Here is a 21,624-nt window from a genome sequence, read left to right on the forward strand (position 1 = left end):
GGAAATAAATGTGTGCTCCGAGGGCAGCAACAGCAACAGGCTGCCAAAAGTTCATTGATTGCCTCCAGATCCAAAGACATGCATATGTACACACTCGTAAATATAGTACATATTTGAGGAAACTTTATACGTTTGATGTTTGATAGATTCTTGTGGTTTACTGTCGGCTATCGCAGGTCGATAGGTTTACGGGTGGTTGTAGTCTGTAAAGTTTTGTCAAATGGAATATTGGTCCTCAGAATCAGCCATGTTTGCCGCCACCAGAGTTCCCCTAGAGCACATTCTCCGGATGATGCAAAAGACGTTTATCGCTGTGGAAATTTGCCATAAGTGAATGGCCATAGTCACTTCGATTGACGTACGTTTCATTATTATCAGTCCATGTCGGATAACATTCGAGTGGAACCAAGATCGTTCATCGTGTTGCTAACAATTTGAGAATATATGTATTTTTATTGTCTCAAATCTAAGTATAAATGCATACTATTATCGCCTTGGAAGCTTTTCTCCCATTATAAAACTCAGCTTGAAAGTAAAACCCACAAAAAAGGCAATTTGTATGGTATTTTATATATATATATATATATATATATTTATTTATATAAGTTTATTATCGAAGATTCAACACTACTTACGTTAAAAATATTGTACGTCTTATGTTTTGTTATGTTCTTATTGATTTCTGTCGTTCGGTTCGTTTTCTTTTGGTTGTTGGTTGATGTTGTTGTTGTTGTTGTAGTTGTTCTTGCGTTTATAGCGAAATTTTCAATTTCATAAAATGATTATGTGGCGTTTTACCGATACTCGTATGTATATATAAATGTATGTATAATAATTGAATATGATAGATGGCTTGTACATGAAGATTTTGGGGAGTAGAGAAATGGCCTGGAATGCACATATGTTTGCATGTATGTACGAGTACGTATCTATGTATGAATGTATGTATGTACGGATTCCTATACGACTGGTATACAGATATAGTTGAGTTGGGGAGTTTAGTCCATGATCGATATCGACGCCTCCTGGTAGCGGGCATCGAGATATGTGTGCTTCGTTTAGATACAAGATACAAGATACTAGATACATGGTACAAGTACAAGATACAATTAGTTAAGTACAATTACAATAATTATTGTTCAACGTTTATGCAAATGTTGTTAATTTAGATAGATTAGATTTAGCTTTAGATTTCGTTCCTTTCGATCCTTCTTTAGATGTTATCCTGTGTATATGACACACGTATAAAATGAATTTACGTCTACTTACAATTTAAATAAAGTTCTTTTCAGTTTTGCTTTTCGGGTTTCCCCCTCACTTCTGTACGGTTTTTTTTTGTTGTTTTGTTTTGTGTTTTTTTTTTTTTTGGTTTGTGCTTCTCGGTATTTGCATTGGTTTTTCGTTTATTTTTTCAAAAAAATCTACTTTGTGTTACATTCGCCTTCTCGCCTGCTATATGTACGTACCTACCAAACTAATCTATTCCATTCCCATAGCCATCAGGAAGCACAAAATGCTCAACTGCATACCTCTGTCCTTTTCCTTACTTCCCTTTCCCTACTAATTAACTAAGTCGTTTGCTGGAAGGACTCTATAATTTCTATAATGGTTTCTATTTTAGGCATAATAGAAGTTACAATTTTATAGAAATTTCTGCGAAAAAAAAACCCTAAATATATAATAACTTTCATCTCTCCCCTCGAACGCTCTCTTTTTCATAATCTTACCTAATTGACAGAGTTAACAAAATATTGCAATCTTTTACACGCCTACAAAGAGTGAAACGTTATTAACACAAATTAATGAGGACCTTAGAGTAGGACAGCTTGAAGAATCTTAAACATTTGAAGATATGTAGGTTAACAAATGTACACGATCAAAATAGAGTCGAAAATTGTAACAAAGTTCCATTACACCTAAAATATCAACATTTATATCATATGTAGATTAGATCCATCCAATTGAGCCGCATTCTAGGCAATATTATGAACCTTGGCAGACAGACAATTGTGCACGACAAAGACAACCGGCTTGGGGCAGCACTCCATGTCCAGTTCCTGCAGGGGAGAAATAGCAAACAGCAAACAGCTAATTAGTATCCAATTGGTGGGAAAGCCAAGTCTTGTGCACTTACAATCTCTCCATCATCACCGAAATCCAGATACAACATCCGCGCGCCATCATCCGCCGAGCCCTTTAGCTTGTCGAAGGCAAACTGCCAGAGCTGTGTTTTGGTGGCGGCCACCGCCGCCGTTGGCGTTGTGGGGGCAAAGCCCCCGCAATCGTACAGGAAAAAGCCACGATTGATGTGCACAACCAATTGACACTGGCGGCCCTGGTAGAGGCAGCGAAAGGAGAACTCCCTCTGATAGTTGACAGCCTGGTGGGAGCCCTGCACCAAGGCCCGGGCCCAGGCGGCCATGTCGCGATGCGTCTCCGATCGCAGCCAATAGACGAGCACTCCCCGAGCGGTGCCGCAGCGCACACAAAACACCGTTGTCTGTTGGCCCTGAAAGAGAAAACACATCGTACGGTTTCCACAAGGCGGATGATAGGAAAAGGTTGTGCGGGCACTTACATTCAGCGAAGAATTGTTCCCGGCTCCGGCGAGACGCGTTGTGGCCAAGGCATAGATCTCGAGGGGACGACTCCAGGCCTCCACGGACCAAGGGGCACTCTCGTATATCCGAAACTCCCGCTCTGTCACGGCCACAAATATGGGCAGCCACTTGTCACTTTCATCCGAACTCTCGGAGCTGGAACGACCGCTGGGCTGTGGATGACATTTGTATTGAAAATCATATATTGGGCTATTATCTACCGATCTGTAAACGATCATCGGATATTAATGAATGTAGTTGACTCGTATCCTTCAGGAAAAGGACATGCTACTGATTGCTACTTTGAGTTAGGAAAGGGAATGATGAACTTACACTTACCAGCTCGCCGGCCACTCCGCTGTTGGAGGTGCCGCTGCCGCCGCTGGCTGCCCCACTGCCACTCCCTCCGCCGCCTCCGGCACTGCCCGAGCTGCCTCCGTTCAGGCGCTTGCTCAGCCAGCCGATGTGCTTCAGTTCGCCGATGAGATTGGTCAGCGCCCGATTGGCCTCGGCCAGGGCCCGTTGCGTGCTGCTGCCCATCGCCGAGTGCAGTGCATTGAACCAGACCAGAGCCTCCGCAGAATCCGCCGCACGCAGAATGCACGAGTGCACTCCGTCCGGCGAGTGGAGCTCGAAGCAGCGGTTCTCTGGGGAATGGGATGGGATGAGAATAGAATAGAGGCTGGGCAGGGCTGAGCATGAGCTGTTTCCGTTGGATGGACTTACCCGGATCGATGTACTTGAGATTCCTGGCCAGATGCGTCAGTTGTAGGGGGATGTAGCGCGTGTCCGCGCGCGGCGTTGTCTTTGGTGCGGGCGGGGAGGTGGGCACGCCCGGTCCCAGCGGGCAGAGGAAGGCGCGCTGCAGCTCCCATCCGACCTCCGAGATGATGCTCGCCTTCCGAAAGTAGGGCGTCACTTCGCGTAGGAATTTAACTGGAAAAATACCACACAGAGGCACACAAATATAGTAACCGGATACGGGGATCGAATGATATGGAAATCACATGAATATGGATGCGGCCGCAGAAAAGGATGTGTGGCGTCGTCAACAACTCTCTGCCACAGACACACAATCGCACAAGCACACAAGCACACAAACACAGCGCATTCAATCAGTCGGAGACGACTCCGATGTCGTTGTCGTTGTCGTTGTCGTTCTCGTTAGCGCTGTTGGTGTGGAAGTCTTGGCAAACGTTGCAGCATAAATTCATTAGAGTTTCCGCTCCATTTTTATTCGATTTGCACACCCAAAGCCTCACGACAGCCGACAAAACTTCCCCGAACACTGGTACAAGTCGAGGCCTAATTCTAGATTACCGTCTCAACATTTGGCTAGATGTAATGGAGCTGGGAGACCCAGCAACGTACATCGAGATTTCCACAGAGTATTATTTCGTAGCAGAATTTCGTGGAGCGTTTTAGATGGCCTGTGCACCACTGTGCAGCCTCTATGCAAATGCTGATGACGATGCCAGGTGCTTTGCTTGTGCCTGTGGCCGGGAACAGGTAAACTGTCGCTGTCGTAGTCGCATTTCTAACTGGGAAACGGCACCCACTCGGCATTCCACCCACAGCATTTGCACAATTTCCGTTTGCTGTTGCCCGACGATGTCGTCGAGTGATTTGGAAATTCAATTTTCACACTTAATGCCATCGGCCAGCCCCCGCCCCCCGCCCCCAGTCCCCAGCCCCCAGCCCCCAGCGCACCGGTGGGCACCGATAGCGTCAGCATCAGCGGCGACGGTTTGTCCGACTCGATTCGTGTGTTTGGCTCAACTAATTAGAGCGGACGGGACCACAACGAGATGGGGTTGGAGATGGCGATGGGGATGTGGAAAGGTGTGGGGTATCAGGCCCACCAACTTGCTAATTGCTTGGCATTTACGTTGCACTAAAGGGTTAAGAGTGGAAGCCGCCAGAGCAGTCTCTGGCGGAGTTCTGCAAACATTTACATTCACAAATATGCAACCGACGACAAACAAACAGTGGCAAAAAATGTTGCATAGCGGCAGGCGCACAGTCTGATGATGCTTGGAAGAGCGGCAGTCGGAGTGGCAGTGGGCGTGAGCGTGGGCGTGGGCGTGGCAGTGCGAGTGGCAGTGGTAGGCAGCCCGAGCGGACGGACAGAGGAGACCCCAGTGGGTCGTCGGATATTTCGGAGTGGACTGGAGAGCAAACAGGACCAAACGAGAAGCGCAATTGCCACTGGGAAAAAGTTTATAACAGCAATAGCAACAACTGTAATAAGTTGTGTAAATTTTTGCATTTAAGTGCAAATAAAGTTGCACCACCCCCAACCCCAACCCCCTCGCTCCCCTCTGTGTATGTTTGTGTGTGCTAAAAACAATTCTAGAAAAACAAACAAGTTATGGAAAAGTTGGCTGAAAATGCCGCAGGCCACAATTGTTAGGTGCTTAAGTATGAATATTTTCCGCTCACATTTTGCAAATAAATATGGCATTAGGAAACATTCAACTCAAGGATTTGCCCAGTGCTCTGGGTATGTGGGCTATTTCGACAAATGCTTGGGGAATGTTTGTCTGCAAAGATAGAAAGAACAATATTTGCCAAACGGCTTTGCCAGCTATCCGCAGAGAGAAGTTAGCCGTACTTAAATGGGTTCTAAATGGGGCCTCTGTGATATTTTTGAAATTATCTACTATCATTAATTTAATGTTCAAAATTTATTACCTCTCCGCGGGGAGAGGGGGAAACCCAAAGAGAGCAAGAGAGAACCCACGACCGCTAGCTATTTTTGAATGTTAATTCTTGCACTTTCCATCAAATGATGGAATTCTATTCGAATTTTCAAATATTTTATCTGTTTTCATTTTCCACTACTATTTTGTATGCCGCTACATCTCTCTCTCTTTCTCTCTCACGCTTCTTATAGCACCAACTGTTATGCTATCTCGCTCCACTTTTACAGGGGGCACACACATCCACGACTAAGAGCGACAGCGAGAGAGGGATGGAGAGACTGAGTAAGCTGGAATTGCGATATCATGTGGTGATATCGATATGTCGACAAATCGAGATTGTCAAATCGAATCGGCTATTGATGCTGATCTATGTACAAATACAGTGCCGCTCATCTGAATAGGTTAAAAAAAAGTCAATCCGGTATATCTTTTTAACCCACTTGCCGATTTATACGAAATAATTTTTTCTTTATAGATTGGTTCATTGTTAAAATAGCAAGAAAGTTTGTGGTTTCCAGGACACGTTTTAGTACATCCCTAAACTTGTCGAGTAATGGCAAAGATTAATATTTCTGACCATCGACTAAGAGGACCTAAGAGACTAGGAATATTTGAGGCCCACTTTCAGCTATCATCATTTTGTCTGAAAATTCCATCAATTATTTCAAGCCTCTGCAAACTTTTGTGCTTCGTTTCATTTCATTTCACTGTGCCCTTCCCTCTTGACAATCTCCCCAAATCCCAGATCTTTACGATCGTGTTATTGCTCGAAAGCAGTTAATTTTCCGTCCTCCCTTTTGGCCCTTCGCCACTCAATTCACAGGCAAGCCAAAAACTTTTTTACACCTTTAGCGACAAAACGAAATCCTGCAAATCCACCATTCCACCAGTACACCAGTCCACCAGTCCACCGCCCAAAAGCATAAATCAAATGGCAAGCCGTGCAGTGCAGTGGGCGTGGCGAGTCGGAATATGATATCAACAGCAGGCGGCATTCGGAATTCGGCAAATCGTGCGTTAAAACAAACTTTGGGCAAAAGTTTTGCGAGTAAAATCTCACGCGCTCCTCGGGAGGGGCAGAGCTGGGGCAGGACCATGGCTAGGACTGAGGCAGGTTGGTTAAGTAGGATCCACTTGGGTGGACTGAGGAGGTGGCTGGCTGGTCGGTTGGTTGGTGGTTGAAGGTGGGTGGCTGAGTGGGTCCACGAATGTGTGCCAAGTTGTAAAAACCATTGCTAATGGACTTTTTGGTAGGCAAGCGGCAGGAGAGTAAATCCAACTGTCGTCGCCTTCTACGCCATCTCCGAAGTCTGTCGCTGACATTTGGCAGTTGGAGCTGGAATCCAGTTATAGCCAGTCATCCCCTCCCACCCCACCCCATCCCTTGCAATCCCATCCAGCCCAGCCCCTGGCTTATTTAAATTACAATGAGACGGCTGCCTGGGCGCAAATACTTTGGGCCAAAGTTGGGCGCACAGCGGCCAGCGGAGGTTGGCAAACAACTTGGCCAACTTGTAAATTGGAGTTCGAATCAAGAGATGATGCCAGTGGAGGGCTGGGCAGGGCGGGCAGGGCAGGGCAGAGCCTAGGCAACGGAGGCGACGGCGACGACGGATAGCGCTCTGAGCTCTGCTAAGCATGTCGTTCCCCATGCCCACGCCATGGCTACGGGCCTTTGAAATTGTGATTACATTTGCGCCACTTTGCGTGCCTATAGATCTGGGCCACTTTAATTTAATGAACACACCGTTGAAATTATGGAAACGACCGCAAACCGACAGCCGAAAATCAAAACACTCAGGCGGCAACAAAACGAGCAAATCGAGCAAAACGAGCAATGAAGGCAAATTCGATTGCACCAAACTGAAGAGGAGTACATGGGCTTGGCGGCGAAGAAGGTTACGCCAGGGAGATACGTTAGCATTTAGAAACATTTAAAACATCTACTATAGATTCTAGAAGGTTACATTTCGGTTCTCTATCACAAAATGCAGCAAAATTCATGGTATTTATCGTAGATATTAGCTTTTATAGGTACGATTCAGATTGAGTTTACCTTGGAAAGCCAAAAGCTTTGGCACGTATTTGAGGAACCTATTTATCTCAATTCCTTTATATTCAAATTCCAAATGAATTGATGTATTATTTATAGATCATGTATATATAGATATGTGTATATATTGGGTAACTATAAAATGAGTCACATTTACTTTCGAATAGTACTACTATAGAATTTTCTTGCCTTTTTCGATTTTCTATAGAGCACCCATGTTCCACCATGCTTCTTCGTTTCTTTTCCACCACGCCACAACCTCATAGTTTAGCTGCCAATATAAATTTTGGCCCAGAAAGAGACGGCGAAATGGATCAGCATGGGCCTCGGCTGCGGCACCGTCACCGTCCCCATCTCCCACATGGACATGTGCGGTGTTCAAATTAAATGAGAGTCAGAGTCAGAGCCAGAGTCAGAGCCTGACTGTAACTGTGACTCTGTCGTGCGTCAGCTGCGTGGCATGCGAGGCACGTTGACAACGATGACGTGAGTTTTTGGGGAGGGCCAGAGCCAGAGCTGGGCTGAGATAAGGTTAAGTTAAGTTGGGGCTGTTGATATTAAAGCGACATTAACATTGAGCTTGATGGGCTACGATACGTTTTTAAATGCGCCAATAATTGTCGTTCGTCCCCACCCCAATCCACTCCACTCCACTCCATCCCGATCCGATCCGATCCGATTCGCATTCCCACTGTGCACTGCATCGGGGCAGAGCTCTGGGCCAGAGCCATAGAGTTATCACAGCCGAAACTCGAAACTTAAAGACGGCCTTGCGACCGTTACTGAATTCTGATGTAGAATTGGCATGGATGGAGCAAAAGGCAAAAAGGCAGAAGGCAAAGTAGCATACGAATTCGGGGCATGCCATTCATATGTATAAATAGGAGAGCACCCACAGCAGCCAGACACAAACCGTTAGCAATCGCAGAGCGTGAAACATGAAGAGCATTTCCATCCTGATCCTTGCCGCAGCCCTGGCCGTGGCCACCGTCTCCGCCATGCCCCAGCGGCGTCTGAAGAGTCAGCGCCAGGTGGAGTACGCCTCAACGCCCTATCCAGCGGCTGGCTTTCGGCCCAGAATCCCCTTCGCCCTGCCCAGCGAGCAGCAGCCCAAGCTGGAGGCGGAACCCCTAACCACTCCCAGTGCCGTGGAGACTCTGGAGAATGCTGAGACCACCACCACCGAAGTGGCACAGCAGCAGGAAGCGGAAACAGACACTGAAGCGGAATTGGAGGTCGCTCTCCGTACGCCTGCCAACACCTATGGAGCTCCCGACGACCAGCAGGACCAGGACACTGTGGAGGTAGTGGCCCAGGCCCCTGCCCGGGACTTTCAGCCGCCCGTACTCGAGGCTGTCGAGGACTTCGCCGCCGATGGCGCTGCTGCTGCTGATGGGCAGCAGCCTGTTGCTGATGTCCCTGCCCTGGGCCAGGGGGAGGAAGAGGCGCGCCAGCTGGATCAACCGGAGCCGGAGCCAATCCCCACAGACGTTGAGGTCAAGGCGGTCACACCAGCCGGCACCTACGGCCCACCGCCCAGTCCCAAGCCCGCCTCCACCTATGGAGCCCCCGAGCTGAGCGAACCCGAGAACGAGCTGGATCTGGAAGAGTCCCAGGTGGAGCTGGTGGGCGAGCAGGAGGAGTTGGAGGGGTTGGATGGATCCCTGGCCAACGAGCTGGCCAGCGGTCGCCTAATCCTGCTGCCCCTGGGATCCCGAGGCGCACAGTTCGGTCGCCTTATCCTCGCTGTCGAGCAGCCGCGTCAACGCTCTCGCAGCGAACGCCTGAGGAGGATCTAATAGGGGTTCACCTGACCCTGGAACTTGCAACTGAGAAACTCGAGAAATATATATATCTATTTGAACTGAACATTAAAAGCGTTTGCTGTTGTCTCTTGCAGGTAGGGTTGGAGGTGGAGGTGGAGCAGCTGGGGCAGCTGGTGCACCGGAAATGTGTGTGTCAAGGAAATGGAATTGGCTGTGTCAGAGTGGATTCCTGCCACTGCTCCGCCTGGTGCTCCTGCTCCTGCTCCCCTTCGATTAAGAGCCAGCGAGAGAGAGAGAGAGAGAGAGAGAGGAGGAAGTTGTTTCAGCAAAATTGTCCTGCATGGTTCATTGCATTGTTTATGCCAAATGGCTTGGATTGTGATTGGGTCACGCCCACAAGGTGGGCGCAAGCACATGTATTGTGCTTGTTGTGCTGTCCTGCTGCTCCACCCCACCCCTCTGTGTGTGTGTGTGCAAGGATATTCCACCCATACATCGCCTAATTGATGCTTACTATTGCTTATTGTGTTGTGCTCTGAACAGGAAGCGATGCCCCGACTCTGCCTTAACATTTTGATTAGGCATTGTCCACTCGCCCCCACCCGAGGAGGAGCACATTCTCTATACACACATCGGAATGATTATGAGGATGATTATGCACTGGCCGTGCGGTTATGTGCTTGGCCTGTTATTAGATCAGAAGCCACAGGGGGCGAGCTCGTAGAACCTCCTGGAATATAACCTGAGGGCCACGTAAGTGCCATGCACTTGTGTGGATAGGTAGCTACCATCCCGATCAACTGAGTTTACGGTGAGATGCAATCGATAAAACTAGATCCACTAGATGATTCCTTCCTTGTGTGTTCCATCGTAGTTCTGTGTTTGTTCTCATCACCTATAAATCCTTCTTTACGTATGTACATATGTATGTGCATACTCGTATTTCAGTTTCGCAATGTCTCAGCCACTCAAAGAGTTTCAGATGTGGTGCGTGGCATCCACACCCTGCCTCCTGCCACTCCTCGCCCGCCACAAACTGCCTGCCAGCTATCTGTTCCTCTCCACCAACAACTATGTATGTATTTTTGGGCCATTTGATCAAATGGAAAGAAAACTTTTCTCATTACTCATTGCCGGGCGGGGGCAAACAAACCGAGCAACGAGCCAAGCAACCATCCAGCCATCCAGCCATCCAGCCAACCAGCCAACCAACCAACAAACCAGCGCCACTAACGGCAGTCAACAGCTAACAGTCAACAGGGGAGAGGGGGAAAACTTAGTCCGGGGGAGCTTTTGGCTGCTGGCTGCTGGCTGCTGGCTACTGGGTGCTGGCTGCTGGCTGCTGGTGGGGATTTATAACAGTACACAGCTGCAACGGCAGTGGCAGTGGCAGTGGCAGTAACAGTAGCAGTGGCAGCATCACAGGGACAGGCACAGGCACAGACAGAGGCAGAGGCAGAGTAGCTCGCATGTTTTGCTGAGTAATCCCACGTATGTATTTGCGCTTAAGCCCTCTGTTCCGCCTTCCAGTTCGCCGCTCCACCATGGGACGGATGCCACAAAAACAGGGCAAAAACAAAAACAGTCCGTATCTGTGGGTCAATTAATCATTGGTGAACAAGTTCGGGAAAGGTTATCTATGCAGCATCGGGGACTGGCAAAGAAGATGCCATTTATCACGAATTTATCACACAACAAGTTTTCCATCAAAAAACATTGTGGAAATGTTTAGCTGCGGTTGGATATTGTATAATCGGAGAAAGTCTTAATAACACTCTGTAGACTTTCGTCATTTGTTTAGATGCTCGGATATACAGATATCCGGATATCCACATATCCAGAAAACTCTCCACTGTTTTGTCCATTCCATCCCACTGTGGCTGCGCCCTCGCGTTGTCGCTCATAGTTTACTTGTTAGTTTGGCTCGCTCAATGGCATTTTTTAAGCTCTTCCTTTTGCACCGTCCTCCACTGCCCTCCCCACCCCAGCCATCGCTGAGTGAACAAAATGTTTTAAGCAAATAACAATTTGACATTCTGGCTAAAAGAGTAACAGATGTATCCTCCACCTACCTTCCAGATCCACCACGCGACCGGAGCGCTTGAGGGCGCGCACCGCCTCGTCGTGGGTGGCGTCGCGCAGCTCCTCTCCGTTGACGGTCAGGATGGCGTCGCCCACGTAGAGGCCCTTGGCCTGATCGGCGGCCATGCCCCGAAATATCTTCGAGATGAGGATGGGCATGCGGTTCTCGCGGCCACCCTTGATGGATATGCCCAGGCCGTTGTTGTCCGACTTGATGATGCGCACATGGCGCTTTTGATTGGCCACATGGTCAGGTACGTCGCACAAATCCATGCCGCCCCCGTCGCCGGCATTGTTGTTGTTGTTCAGGCAGAGATCCCGCTCCCGCTCCCGATCTCCGTTGTCGTTGTTGGTCGAGCCATCTACTTCGGTGTCCTGGATGTTCATGCCCTGCAGGGAGGCGGAGCTGGGCAGGGTGCCATTCTGACCAGGGCCTCCTCCGCCACCTGGTCCTCCACCTCCACCACTGTGATTACTTCTGCAGGATTTGGATAAAAGACCACGATTTAGCCCGTCGAAGCCACTTCCGAGGAAGTCCCCGTCCAGCTACTCACCCCAAGGTGCCATTCAGCGTGGTCGATTGTCCATCGTTGGACTGCTGCGCCGCCTCACACGACTCGTCCAGGCTGACGGCCAGGAAGTCCGTTTCGAGGGTGACTAGGACCCGATACCAGGCTCCGCGCACCCGCGTTTCCATGTTGCCACACCGCAGCCCGGAGGGCGAGGGCGAGTTCTGTTGCGGAATGGGCTGCTGGACGGACGGAGGGGTCCGACCCAGGCTCGACGATTCCACCATGATTCCACTCTGACTTCTACTCGCTGCTAGTTCTGGGATCTACATGGTACCCGCCTTGGCAGGCTATAAGAAAAGAGAATTTATTCGAAAGTTACAAAAAATTGTTGAAGGCAGCTTTGATGAGTAATTCAGCAATTAAATAACTAAAAGAGAGCTACTTTGGGTTTTATGCGGACAAGTGTGGTTATCCTTTTAGGTTTTTGAATACTTTTGCCATTTTTTGTTAATGCCAGCAAGCCCCTGATTGAGTCTCAAGGCAACGCGAAACATCAACAGCACCTTCCACTATTCGGTTTCTCTGGAGACATCTCCAGGCTGGAGAAAGACTGCGGAATAGCTATCAGTCCTTGCCGTCCCAGCCGATCCCTTCGAAGCCCTGGCCTAAGCCCTCTTCAAGGTGCTCTCCAACATCCATCCCACCTGGCCGTATTACATGTTTTTTGTAGGAAAAATGTAGTAAGTACCGACTATGAAATTGCTTGCATTATCTATCCTTATTCTGCCGATCTTTTGTAGGGTCCTCTGAGTGCATTCCTTGGCCAACTGGCGACTATTTGTGGAACTTTAATTGGTTCCACGTGGGGTTTGAGGAGGAATGGTAGGATGTGTCTATATTTTTCAGTAATTTCTATTATAAATCCCGCATATTTTCCATCTTAAGACTGTCTAACCTTCTAGGTATTAATTGAGCAGCTCCGGCGATGGGCAATGATGTGCGACAGACTCGCAATCGAGTCTGCACTTAGACATGCGAATGACAGGGGCTGCAGGGAATTGTTGGCAATAAGCGGATATGAAATTCAATGTCCGGCACACGTCCTGACAAAGGGAGCAGAAGTACGAGCAGAGAACATTTGTCATTGTTTTCCAGTCCAGGATTTATTGCATTCTCTGAAGGCGATTGGGTGGAGGGGAGCGGAGCGGGTCGGAGAGGCGACAACAGCTGTACCACAGCAAACCATTGCAATGGAGGAATGCAAAGAGCCGTGGCATTTGGGGCACACATCCTTCCATATCCTGCCACATCCTTCCACATCCTTCCACCGCCTTGGCAGAGAGCAACAGTGCGACGGCCAAAGGAGTCTGCTCTGCAATTACGCATCTTGTCGCCGCCGCGGGACTTTTTCCTATGATTTTCTATTTGACAAGATGCCACTCCTCGGAGCAATATTCCCGCTGGAGCTGCGCCCGTGACACGGCTGGTGCCAGCCCGTATCCGATCTCGTGCTCACGCCCCCAGCTCGGGCCAAGGCGGTGGCTGCTCCAGTCAGACACATCCTGTTACCACGATTGTGCTTGTGTGTGAGTGCCATTTGTATGTACATTTCCGCTTACGATTCAGCAGGAAGTAATTTTGTCGCTGCCACTGCCACTGCCACTGTTGCTCCTTCTATCGCTGCCACTGCCATAGTCCCTGCTTCTGCTTCTGTCTCTGCCTCTACCTCTGCCAGCGTCAAGTCTGTTTGCTTTGCAATTTATTGTGCAACATTTGTAATTATTATTGCAACGCTGCATACTTCTCGGCTCAAGGCCCTCGCTGCACAGACTGGCGAAAAATATACACTTTTCCAAGTGTGCGACTGCTTGAGACGAAGGACGATGCACGCTGTGGCAAGAAGCTGGCGATGTTGTCATCAACACGCTCATAATTGTAAGCAAACACACAGACACAGACAAAAGAAAAATGCACAAATACACATAAAACCTCCAAGGGCTCGTTCCCAGCGATGGTGGTGTTTTGGGTTTAGGAATATTGCAGAAATGGAATTGAAAGATACGGAATCCGATCCCAAATGGCGGATTCCATTTCTCCCCTCAAATTTCAATATTTTTCGGATTTCAAATTAAAAAGAAATTTTAAATTGAATCCCAAATATGCCAAAAATGTTGAACAAATTCCTCCATCAAGGTTGACCCTTCTCCGCCATATTTTGAAATAAATCCCAAATAAAGGACTTCAAAAATCAAAAGCAAATAAATCGAATTGTTTCGAATTCACTGAATCAAAGCGGGCCAATTATTGAATTCAATTGAATTATTTAGCAACTGGCCGCAGGAGATTGGCTAAATCGTCCTTTATATCCCAGAAACATAAGCATGTTCATTCTCAGAACATCCAGAGAAGTGGCCATCGTATTATTTTTGTGAAACCCCACTTAATGATGGCCTCTCCACCCCAAAACATACCCATTGCTTTCCGGTCCTTTGGCGACAACTAAATCAAAGCCAAAAAACGAGTATTATTAGCCCCCGCACGGCCTGGCACCAAATGAGATTTAAACTATTTGTACGGATGTGTGTCACGCCTTCTACTCCCCTCTCCCGCCGCAGTGCCGGGGCAGGAGGGTGGGCGGGGTTGGATACCTCCATCATCTTCCCGGCCAACTGGGCGGTCGGTCCTAATAAGCGCCGGACGTCGCTTGTCGCCATCGTCGTTGCCATTTTTCATGCTGCGCTTTGGCTAATTTAATGCCGGGCGGTCATAAATTATGCGCCTAAAAGTAGGCAGAAAAAAATCGGGGGAAAAGGAGAAAGGCTGGGAAATGGCAGCAGCTGCTACAGCACACACACAGCCAGAGAGTGAAAGAGCGACGAGGGACAGAGAATGAGTGAGAGAGAGAGAGACACATGGAAGTTGCATTCAACTCGAACGAATTTTTTTCGCGCTTTTGTGTAATAACTTTTCTGTTGGGCGCCGCTTTAAGGTTTGTTTTTTCGCACTTTGTTTTTTGTGCCAATTTTTTAATGCAAAATGTGCAAAGTTTTGTGTGTGTGAAGGGGGCAAAGGGGTGGTGGTGGTGGAGGTGGTTTGAAAGAGCCCTTTGTATCGATATGTAAGGCAAAAGGGCAGGCAGCGTGAAGGGGCTATAAATACGTAAAGCGTTTTGCCTTCGAGTCGCCACCGTTCTCACTCCCTCTCTCTCCCTGAGCGGAAATATATTGCCCCGATGTGTCTGTGTCTGTGTCTGTGTCTGTGTGTGTGTGTGTTTTTGCATTGCGTAAGTGTGTGGGCTTGTGGCGGCGCCATCAAAAAGTCATAAAATCATAATTTGTAAACGAGAATTTATTTCGAAAAATATTTATGGCTGCCTTTTGCTTCGTTTTTTGCTGCTGCCTCCAGAGGGGCCACAGTTTTCATGGAATTTTCGCTATTTCCCTGAAGCGGCGGATGAATATGCGTGAGTGTGAGTGCGAGTGTGAGTGCGAGTGTCTGTGTGTGAGCGTATGCGTGCATATGTGGAAGCTGCTTCATTAGAGCGAGTGGCAGGCAACTGCTGCTCACATTGCTCCTGTTTCTGTTTCTGCTTCTGTTTCTGTCCCTGTTTCCCCACATTAATTTAATCCGCAACCTTTGCCCCGCTCGAGCGAGGCCCTGCACTTAATGCTCTTTATCTGGATCGAATCGGGCTCTGGGTCTGGCTCTGGCCCGGGCTCGAGCTCGAGCTCGAGCTCCTTTATTTTTATGCAAATATATGCAAAATTGCTGCGACAAAAGTAGGTATTTTTTTTTTATAAATTTAATGGAATCTAGATCGTTATCCGTAAATTGACATCGATATATGGCGGAATGAGAGAAGTATGAAAGTCGAAAATATATATTTACAGTGGGAGAAGACCAAAGGAGGCGCGGAAATTGAAGAACAAAAAGAAAGAAAAAAAGGGATTTTAAAAATTCATAAATTTTCGATTAAACTGTGCGCCATAAGTACACACACTTTTTCCTCGCTGGAAGAACACGTTTTACTCGTCCTTAAACTCAGATTTCGCCCATTCATCATTAGACGCTAAATTGCAATTACTTTGCCATTTTCGTTTTGTGGTTTCTCTGGCCCACATCCTGTTGGGCTTTGATTAAGGTACAGGCGAGCACATGTCTTGGCGCTTGGCGCTTGGTGCTTGGCCTTGACACCACCTTCAGCCCCAGCGACCGCACGGGCTCCACCGCCAGCCCTTGCCAACAGTGCCCCTCCTGCTGGCATCCGCTGCTGCCATCGAAGCCTCTTAATCATGCTCAACAATGCCGCCGCCACACAGCTCCTGGGCCCGCTCAACTGGTGGCAATCGATATACTCATATATTTTTGTGTGTACTGGTATCGGTACGGGCTTACATACATACATACATATATATCTACATATAAATTGCACACTAATGATCTTTAAATACACATAGTACGCAGAACATGGCACTCCACTCTCGCACAAAGAGACGCTGCCACTCGATATGGGGCAGGAAAAGGGACTACGGGGATGAGGAGGAAGGGAGGGCGGTACGGAGGGAGGGGGGAGCATGCGACATGTGGGGCATAGTTGGGATGAACGATGCTTTAGTCATTTAGTTGCCCCGAGCTGCGATTATTATTTTTGTAATGCGAGAGCTCAACTGAGAGGCAAATGAGAGCTAATGAGGTTTTGAGAGCCACGCTTGCACCATGATTGCTTTACGAGCGTACCCGTACCCATGGATCGAATGGACGACATTGCATAGAGAGACATTGGTGACATTAGACGATCGCGTAAGGGAAATACTCGTATTCGGTGAGTTCGCCAGTGATTACCCGAAGAGTTTTTACCTTTTTTTAAAGAATTTTCAGGCATTGCATCGGGCGTTAATGGAAAACCGTATAAGATCGTATATTTCGTATATTTCTCCACTCCCGAATATCTATTTATGGGCTTTCACTATCAATTATGGCTGACCTAGTGTAAACATGGCTTTCACAGTTGGCTTGGTCCCCATTCCCTGATGCCCCTGATGCCCCGGATGCCCCTCCTGCCAACTCGTGTGTGTGGGCTTCGGATAGATATTTCATGCGGTAACCCACAAAGCCGCTGCTGCGACCGACAAAAGCCAAAACAAACCTCTGAGATTTGCTTATTAGCACACTCCCCCACACAATACTCCTCCCTCCCCCCATTGCTCCCTCTCTTACACACACACACACATTCATATGTACACCTCAATAGACACACTCACACACACACACACCACACGCGCACTCTTATCCCCTCTGTCTCGCTCCCTCTCGCTGCGCGACAATATAGCCCAACTCTGTCTGACGAATTATTCAGCATTGATTAATTATGAAAATGCGTTTATATTGATTGACGTGAGTGGGTTTCTGTGGGTGTCTGTGTGTGTGTGTGTGTTGGACGGTCTGTATGCCATATGTGAGTGCGTGTGTGTGTGTGTGTGCTGTGGGTCACAGTTTCGGTGTTTGCCCAATTTCAATCCCAGAACCCAGAACCCAGAACCACTTTGCGTGCCTACTTATGCATATTAGTTGACATTCCACGGCGGCCCGGCCCGGCCCGGGCCAAAGCAATCGCCAAGTACAGGTTGTGCCGTGTCTGGCTCTGGGTCTGGGACTCGTTTTTGCACTCGGAAAAAGGTTCAACAACTAGCCTGTGGAACAGAACAATAGCTCAAGAGAAGAGTATCCTAATACTTAAATATTTTAATGGAAAACGAGTCCACATTAGACGAGCGAACGCCGTTGTCGTCGCTCAGAGAAATTTAATGTTAAAAGAAAATGTACAGATGCTTGGCTTAAATTCTTTGCAAGTATTTATTTTAGAATATTGATAAAATTGATTGATTATGTATTTATTATACATATTTTAATGAAAATTATTATAGAAAAAATTCCAAGAAATAAAACCTGCAGACTCATCAATCAATCAATCAATCAATCAATCTCAGCAATCAGTTCCATAGTTCCACCTTAACCTTAACCTCTGTCTGAACCGAGTCCTAGGGATCCTGATGGAAGACCATTTAGGATCTAAGATTTTGTACAGTGCATGCCTGGGAGCAAGCCAGCCGGGGATTATTATGTATTGCCGTGGGCAAACAAACACTCAACGCCTTCAATGCAAGCATGTAAATGAGACTGGAGACTGAATGGTGCTCGGGGTCGGGTTCGGGTTCGGTTTCGGGTTCGTTCTGTCTCCGACTCTGTCTCTGGTTCACAGAAGGGGGATTGGAAGGTGTCCGTAATCATTGAAGGCGGCTAACAGCAGGTGGCCAAAGACAAAAGTCAGAGGGGTGAGTGGAACGGGGTGAGGGAGCGGGGACTTAGCTGGCTTCTCCACTTATTAATTGCCTGTGTCTTGGCATAATTTCCACTCATTTGTCCGTTGAATGCAAGTGGCTCTGCCATTGTTCCTCCGGAGTCAAGAATCTGCTCACGTGCGGAAAGAAATGCCAATGGGAGTGACTACAGCGGCAGGCAGAGGCTCAGGCACAGACAAACACTCTCCATTCAGCCTCCTTCCTCCTCCTTTCTGCCTCTCGTTGGAGGCATGTCTGAAATGCAAAATGTGATGATGCAGCTTCATTAAGTGCAATTTAAGAGCGATATTTTCCTGCCGTCGCCTCGGTCGGTGAGCTGCTGAAAGCCGGGATGAATGACAAAAGGTAATGGGAGCAAGAGTCGGTCCCAGATGGAGGCTAAAACGAGGGAGAAATCCCCTAATGCACGTAATTGCACCTGTCTCTGTTTAAGTTGGCGCAATTTGGTCTCTTTCTCTTTGGGCTCTTAAGCCAAAAAGAGGATTACAAAACAGTAATTTGTACGCGGAATAAAAGTAGGTACAAAACGATCTAAACGATAGAAAAAGTTGAGACGGCTCCTAAGAAGCTTGTTTCGAGGGCAGGGCAGGGCAACAAATGTCTAGGTTGTATCTATTCAGACGTGGGAATTGAATTGAATTCTAAGTTTTTTAAGTGTTTATCGAAAACGTGGTGTTCCATGTTATTTCTGTCATCACGTACGTAAAACAGAAGAGCACATTAAGTATATAGTTATTTGTTGGAATTCGCCGAATCGTTCCACTGATTCATGCATGTATCCTTTTCATTTGAAGTTCAAGTATGTGTTCAAGTGTTTACTCGTAGCCCTATACTCCATGTGGTTATACGCTTAGTTTTCATTTAATTGAATTTCCATATCACAGAGACATTTAATCCTACAAACAAAAACTCACAGACCACAAAAAACTGTGTATTTTAAGCCACACTCAATATGATGAAAGGAGAGCATCATGGCAGGCACTCCCCTAATCCCCATCATAATGATAATCCCCTAGTAACCCCACCCACAACTAGTGCCCCACTTGCCACACTCTAGAGCGAGAGAGGAAGAGAGAGAGAGAGAGAGAGCGAGGGAGAAGGGGACTACTTATACTTACGAGTAGAAAAGGCAGCAGAAACTTTGGTTATCTGTCAACACATATCGGGAAATGCATGTCAATTACTGCTTAAATGCTTAACACCAAAAGCCGGCAAAAAGACGAAGGGCAGGTGCAAGCCAGAGGTGAGGTGCCGGTGGCGGTGGCCAAGAGTGGGTGGGTATGGTGATGATGACGTTGATGAATGCCGATAGTAAACGGAATTAACTTTCACGCAGCATAACGACGACGCGACGGGACGCCGACTGCAACAACTTGAATGAAAGAAAAAGCTTACTTACGCTAACGGGCCAGACGCTGTCGCAGAATGAGCTTTTCGGCAAAGCGCGCGTAGTAAATGTGCGGGTGGTTGAATGGGCCCAGGGCCAGGGGGAGTACAGCACAGACAGAATGACAGAGAGACAGAGAGTGTGAGTGGGCGGACAACTCTTTCGACAAGACAAGAACGGGCGAAACTACAGTGAAGCTTAGCTTACAACAAACAAAATTTGTTACCACCTACCGCCTGCTCTGATCGTATCGCCTGGCAGCTTCAAATGATTTCGATGGAGTCTCCGCAGCGGAAAAGCGGAAAAGCAATTAATGCACAGAAACCCGACTCAACACTCAACCACGGTTGTGGGAGTTGGCGCATGCGCGGGCCTCACAAACCGCTGCTGCACACTCACACACACGCACACACTCACACAAACAGTGACAGCGGCCGCCGTCGGTGTGTGTACTAAGGATTTTTTGCTTTCAATTTATTTTGATTTTATTACACTACTTCGTATTTCTTTTGTTTTACAAGCAAACTTGGGCTTTTTTGTAACGGAGAACTTCGACTGAGATATGCAAAAAGTTGATTGACGGCGACACCACAAAAAAAAATCTGTCGGCAAAAATAATTACAGCCAATTACCTAGTAGCACTTTTGTCTAGCGCTTTTTATTATTATTGTTTTTGTAGACACAACTACGACGACGACGTCGGCGGCTTCCAACGATTTCCGGAAAAGCGCGCAGCAACCGCTCGGTTCAAAAATATTGGAAGTTTTGATGATTATTTATCGCCAAGATATACCGTCCGACCCTCAGAAATATACCAAAATATACAGTCTTATTTAAAAACATACCGTAAATATACTGACGAATTCTAGTTCTATTTTGCATATTCCTCGTTTTCTTTCTTCCGTTGAATAATACTATCTATATGAAACTTTTAGCCATGCCCACTCAATTTTGTACGATTGATGAATCAATTCTATACATGATTGGCCTATTCGAAATACTTGCATTTATTGGATTTCTATATAACATTGAAAATGAAATTAATACAATACCATTTAGCACTAAAAAACACCACATGGGATCGCGGCGAAAACCAGTTTTTACAGTATGACCCTCAGAACAGCACCGAAATATACGGTCTCATTTTCAAAATATACCGAGTGGTGCGCGCCAAATCTAACTTTTTTGAATGTGAGCGACAAGGATTTAAATGTTGTCAACCGGGCCTTTATCTATGCCCACATAATTTTATACGATTAATGAATCAATTTTCTACTAAGCTGGCCTGTTTTTACTCCTTGCTATTATTGTATTTTGACTAAACAAGGTTTAAGCAAAATAGTTCAACAAAAAAACAGTTGCAGTGTTGCTGGTAAATTAGCAACATGTTTGTGTATGGAATGAGACTCATTGTTGCCAACGGTTCAAAGAGAGCCTTACCCGATACGAAGAGCGAAGAAGAGAGCTTTGACAGATTTGAGGAGAGCAAGAGAGCCAAAAACTGTCAATTAGGCCCTCATTGAGCGCGCCAATAGAAATTGTTGGAAACTGAATGAGCGACAAGGAAGAAACTGAAGACCAAAATAAAATGCCGCTCGGTTAAAAAATAAACGGTACAATTTCCCGCCGGGAAATTGTGGTTGAAGAGAGGGTATGGACAGTAGGCAAAACGGTCCGGTATGTGCAACGAATACTAGATAAAATCCACCTTCTTTCCTAACATACTATGGAGGAATTTCGCCGCTGGGAAAGTTCTGAGGAAAATTCGGGTATGGACAACAGGTAAAACAGCACAGAAAATGGAACGCATGCAAGGTAAGATCCACCCCTTTTGCCTCAAATACCATGAAAACCAAAAACCGAGGTGAGGTTCATAGGAGGCTAGCCATTTTCCTTGGCTGCTCTTACCTGTTGTCCATACCTTGCCAAGACATTTGTTATCTCAACAGTGCTAAGATTCTTCAAGTTTAGTTATTTTCGACAATGGGTTAAAGGTCTACAAGAATCTATATGTAACTATACGGTATTTACTCATTTGCTACATTTCAAATACATATTTACGGAGTTTGGACATTTGTATACCCTATTTCCTTTAATTAATTTATTTGTTATCCAAGCTGCTTTGAAACCCAATTAATATTCATGCAATTAATTCGATTT

General features: G+C 47.0%; 2 protein-coding genes across 5 annotated transcripts; one reads left to right on the plus strand and one right to left on the minus strand.

Annotated features, from left to right (window-relative positions):
• Positions 1-1,367: 1,367 nt before the first annotated feature.
• Positions 1,368-20,122, minus strand: LOC6595788 (beta-1-syntrophin). 4 transcript variants are annotated; one of them, XM_026989889.1, is made up of 8 exons: positions 20,097-20,122; positions 11,761-12,065; positions 11,197-11,684; positions 3,327-3,536; positions 2,934-3,247; positions 2,579-2,773; positions 2,135-2,509; positions 1,368-2,057 (listed from the first exon to the last, which is right to left on the minus strand). In XM_026989889.1, exons 2-8 carry the CDS (start codon positions 12,000-12,002, stop codon positions 1,974-1,976), a joined length of 1,908 nt encoding a protein of 635 aa, XP_026845690.1. In that variant the 5' UTR covers positions 12,003-12,065; positions 20,097-20,122; the 3' UTR covers positions 1,368-1,973. The 4 variants fall into 4 exon arrangements, with proteins under 4 accessions (XP_026845690.1, XP_002021333.2, XP_026845689.1 ...); XM_002021297.2 differs by lacking the exon at positions 20,097-20,122 and adding an exon at positions 19,698-20,049 and having other exon boundaries at positions 2,940-3,247; XM_026989888.1 differs by lacking the exon at positions 20,097-20,122 and adding an exon at positions 19,698-20,049.
• Positions 8,297-9,157, plus strand: LOC6595789. Its single transcript, XM_026989891.1, has one exon. It carries the CDS (start codon positions 8,297-8,299, stop codon positions 9,155-9,157), a length of 861 nt encoding a protein of 286 aa, XP_026845692.1.
• Positions 20,123-21,624: the final 1,502 nt, after the last annotated feature.

This window comes from Drosophila persimilis, unplaced genomic scaffold (assembly GCF_003286085.1).
Source record: "Drosophila persimilis strain 14011-0111.01,24,50 unplaced genomic scaffold, DperRS2 tig00000431-arrow-pilon, whole genome shotgun sequence".
NCBI lineage: Eukaryota > Metazoa > Arthropoda > Insecta > Diptera > Drosophilidae > Drosophila > Drosophila persimilis.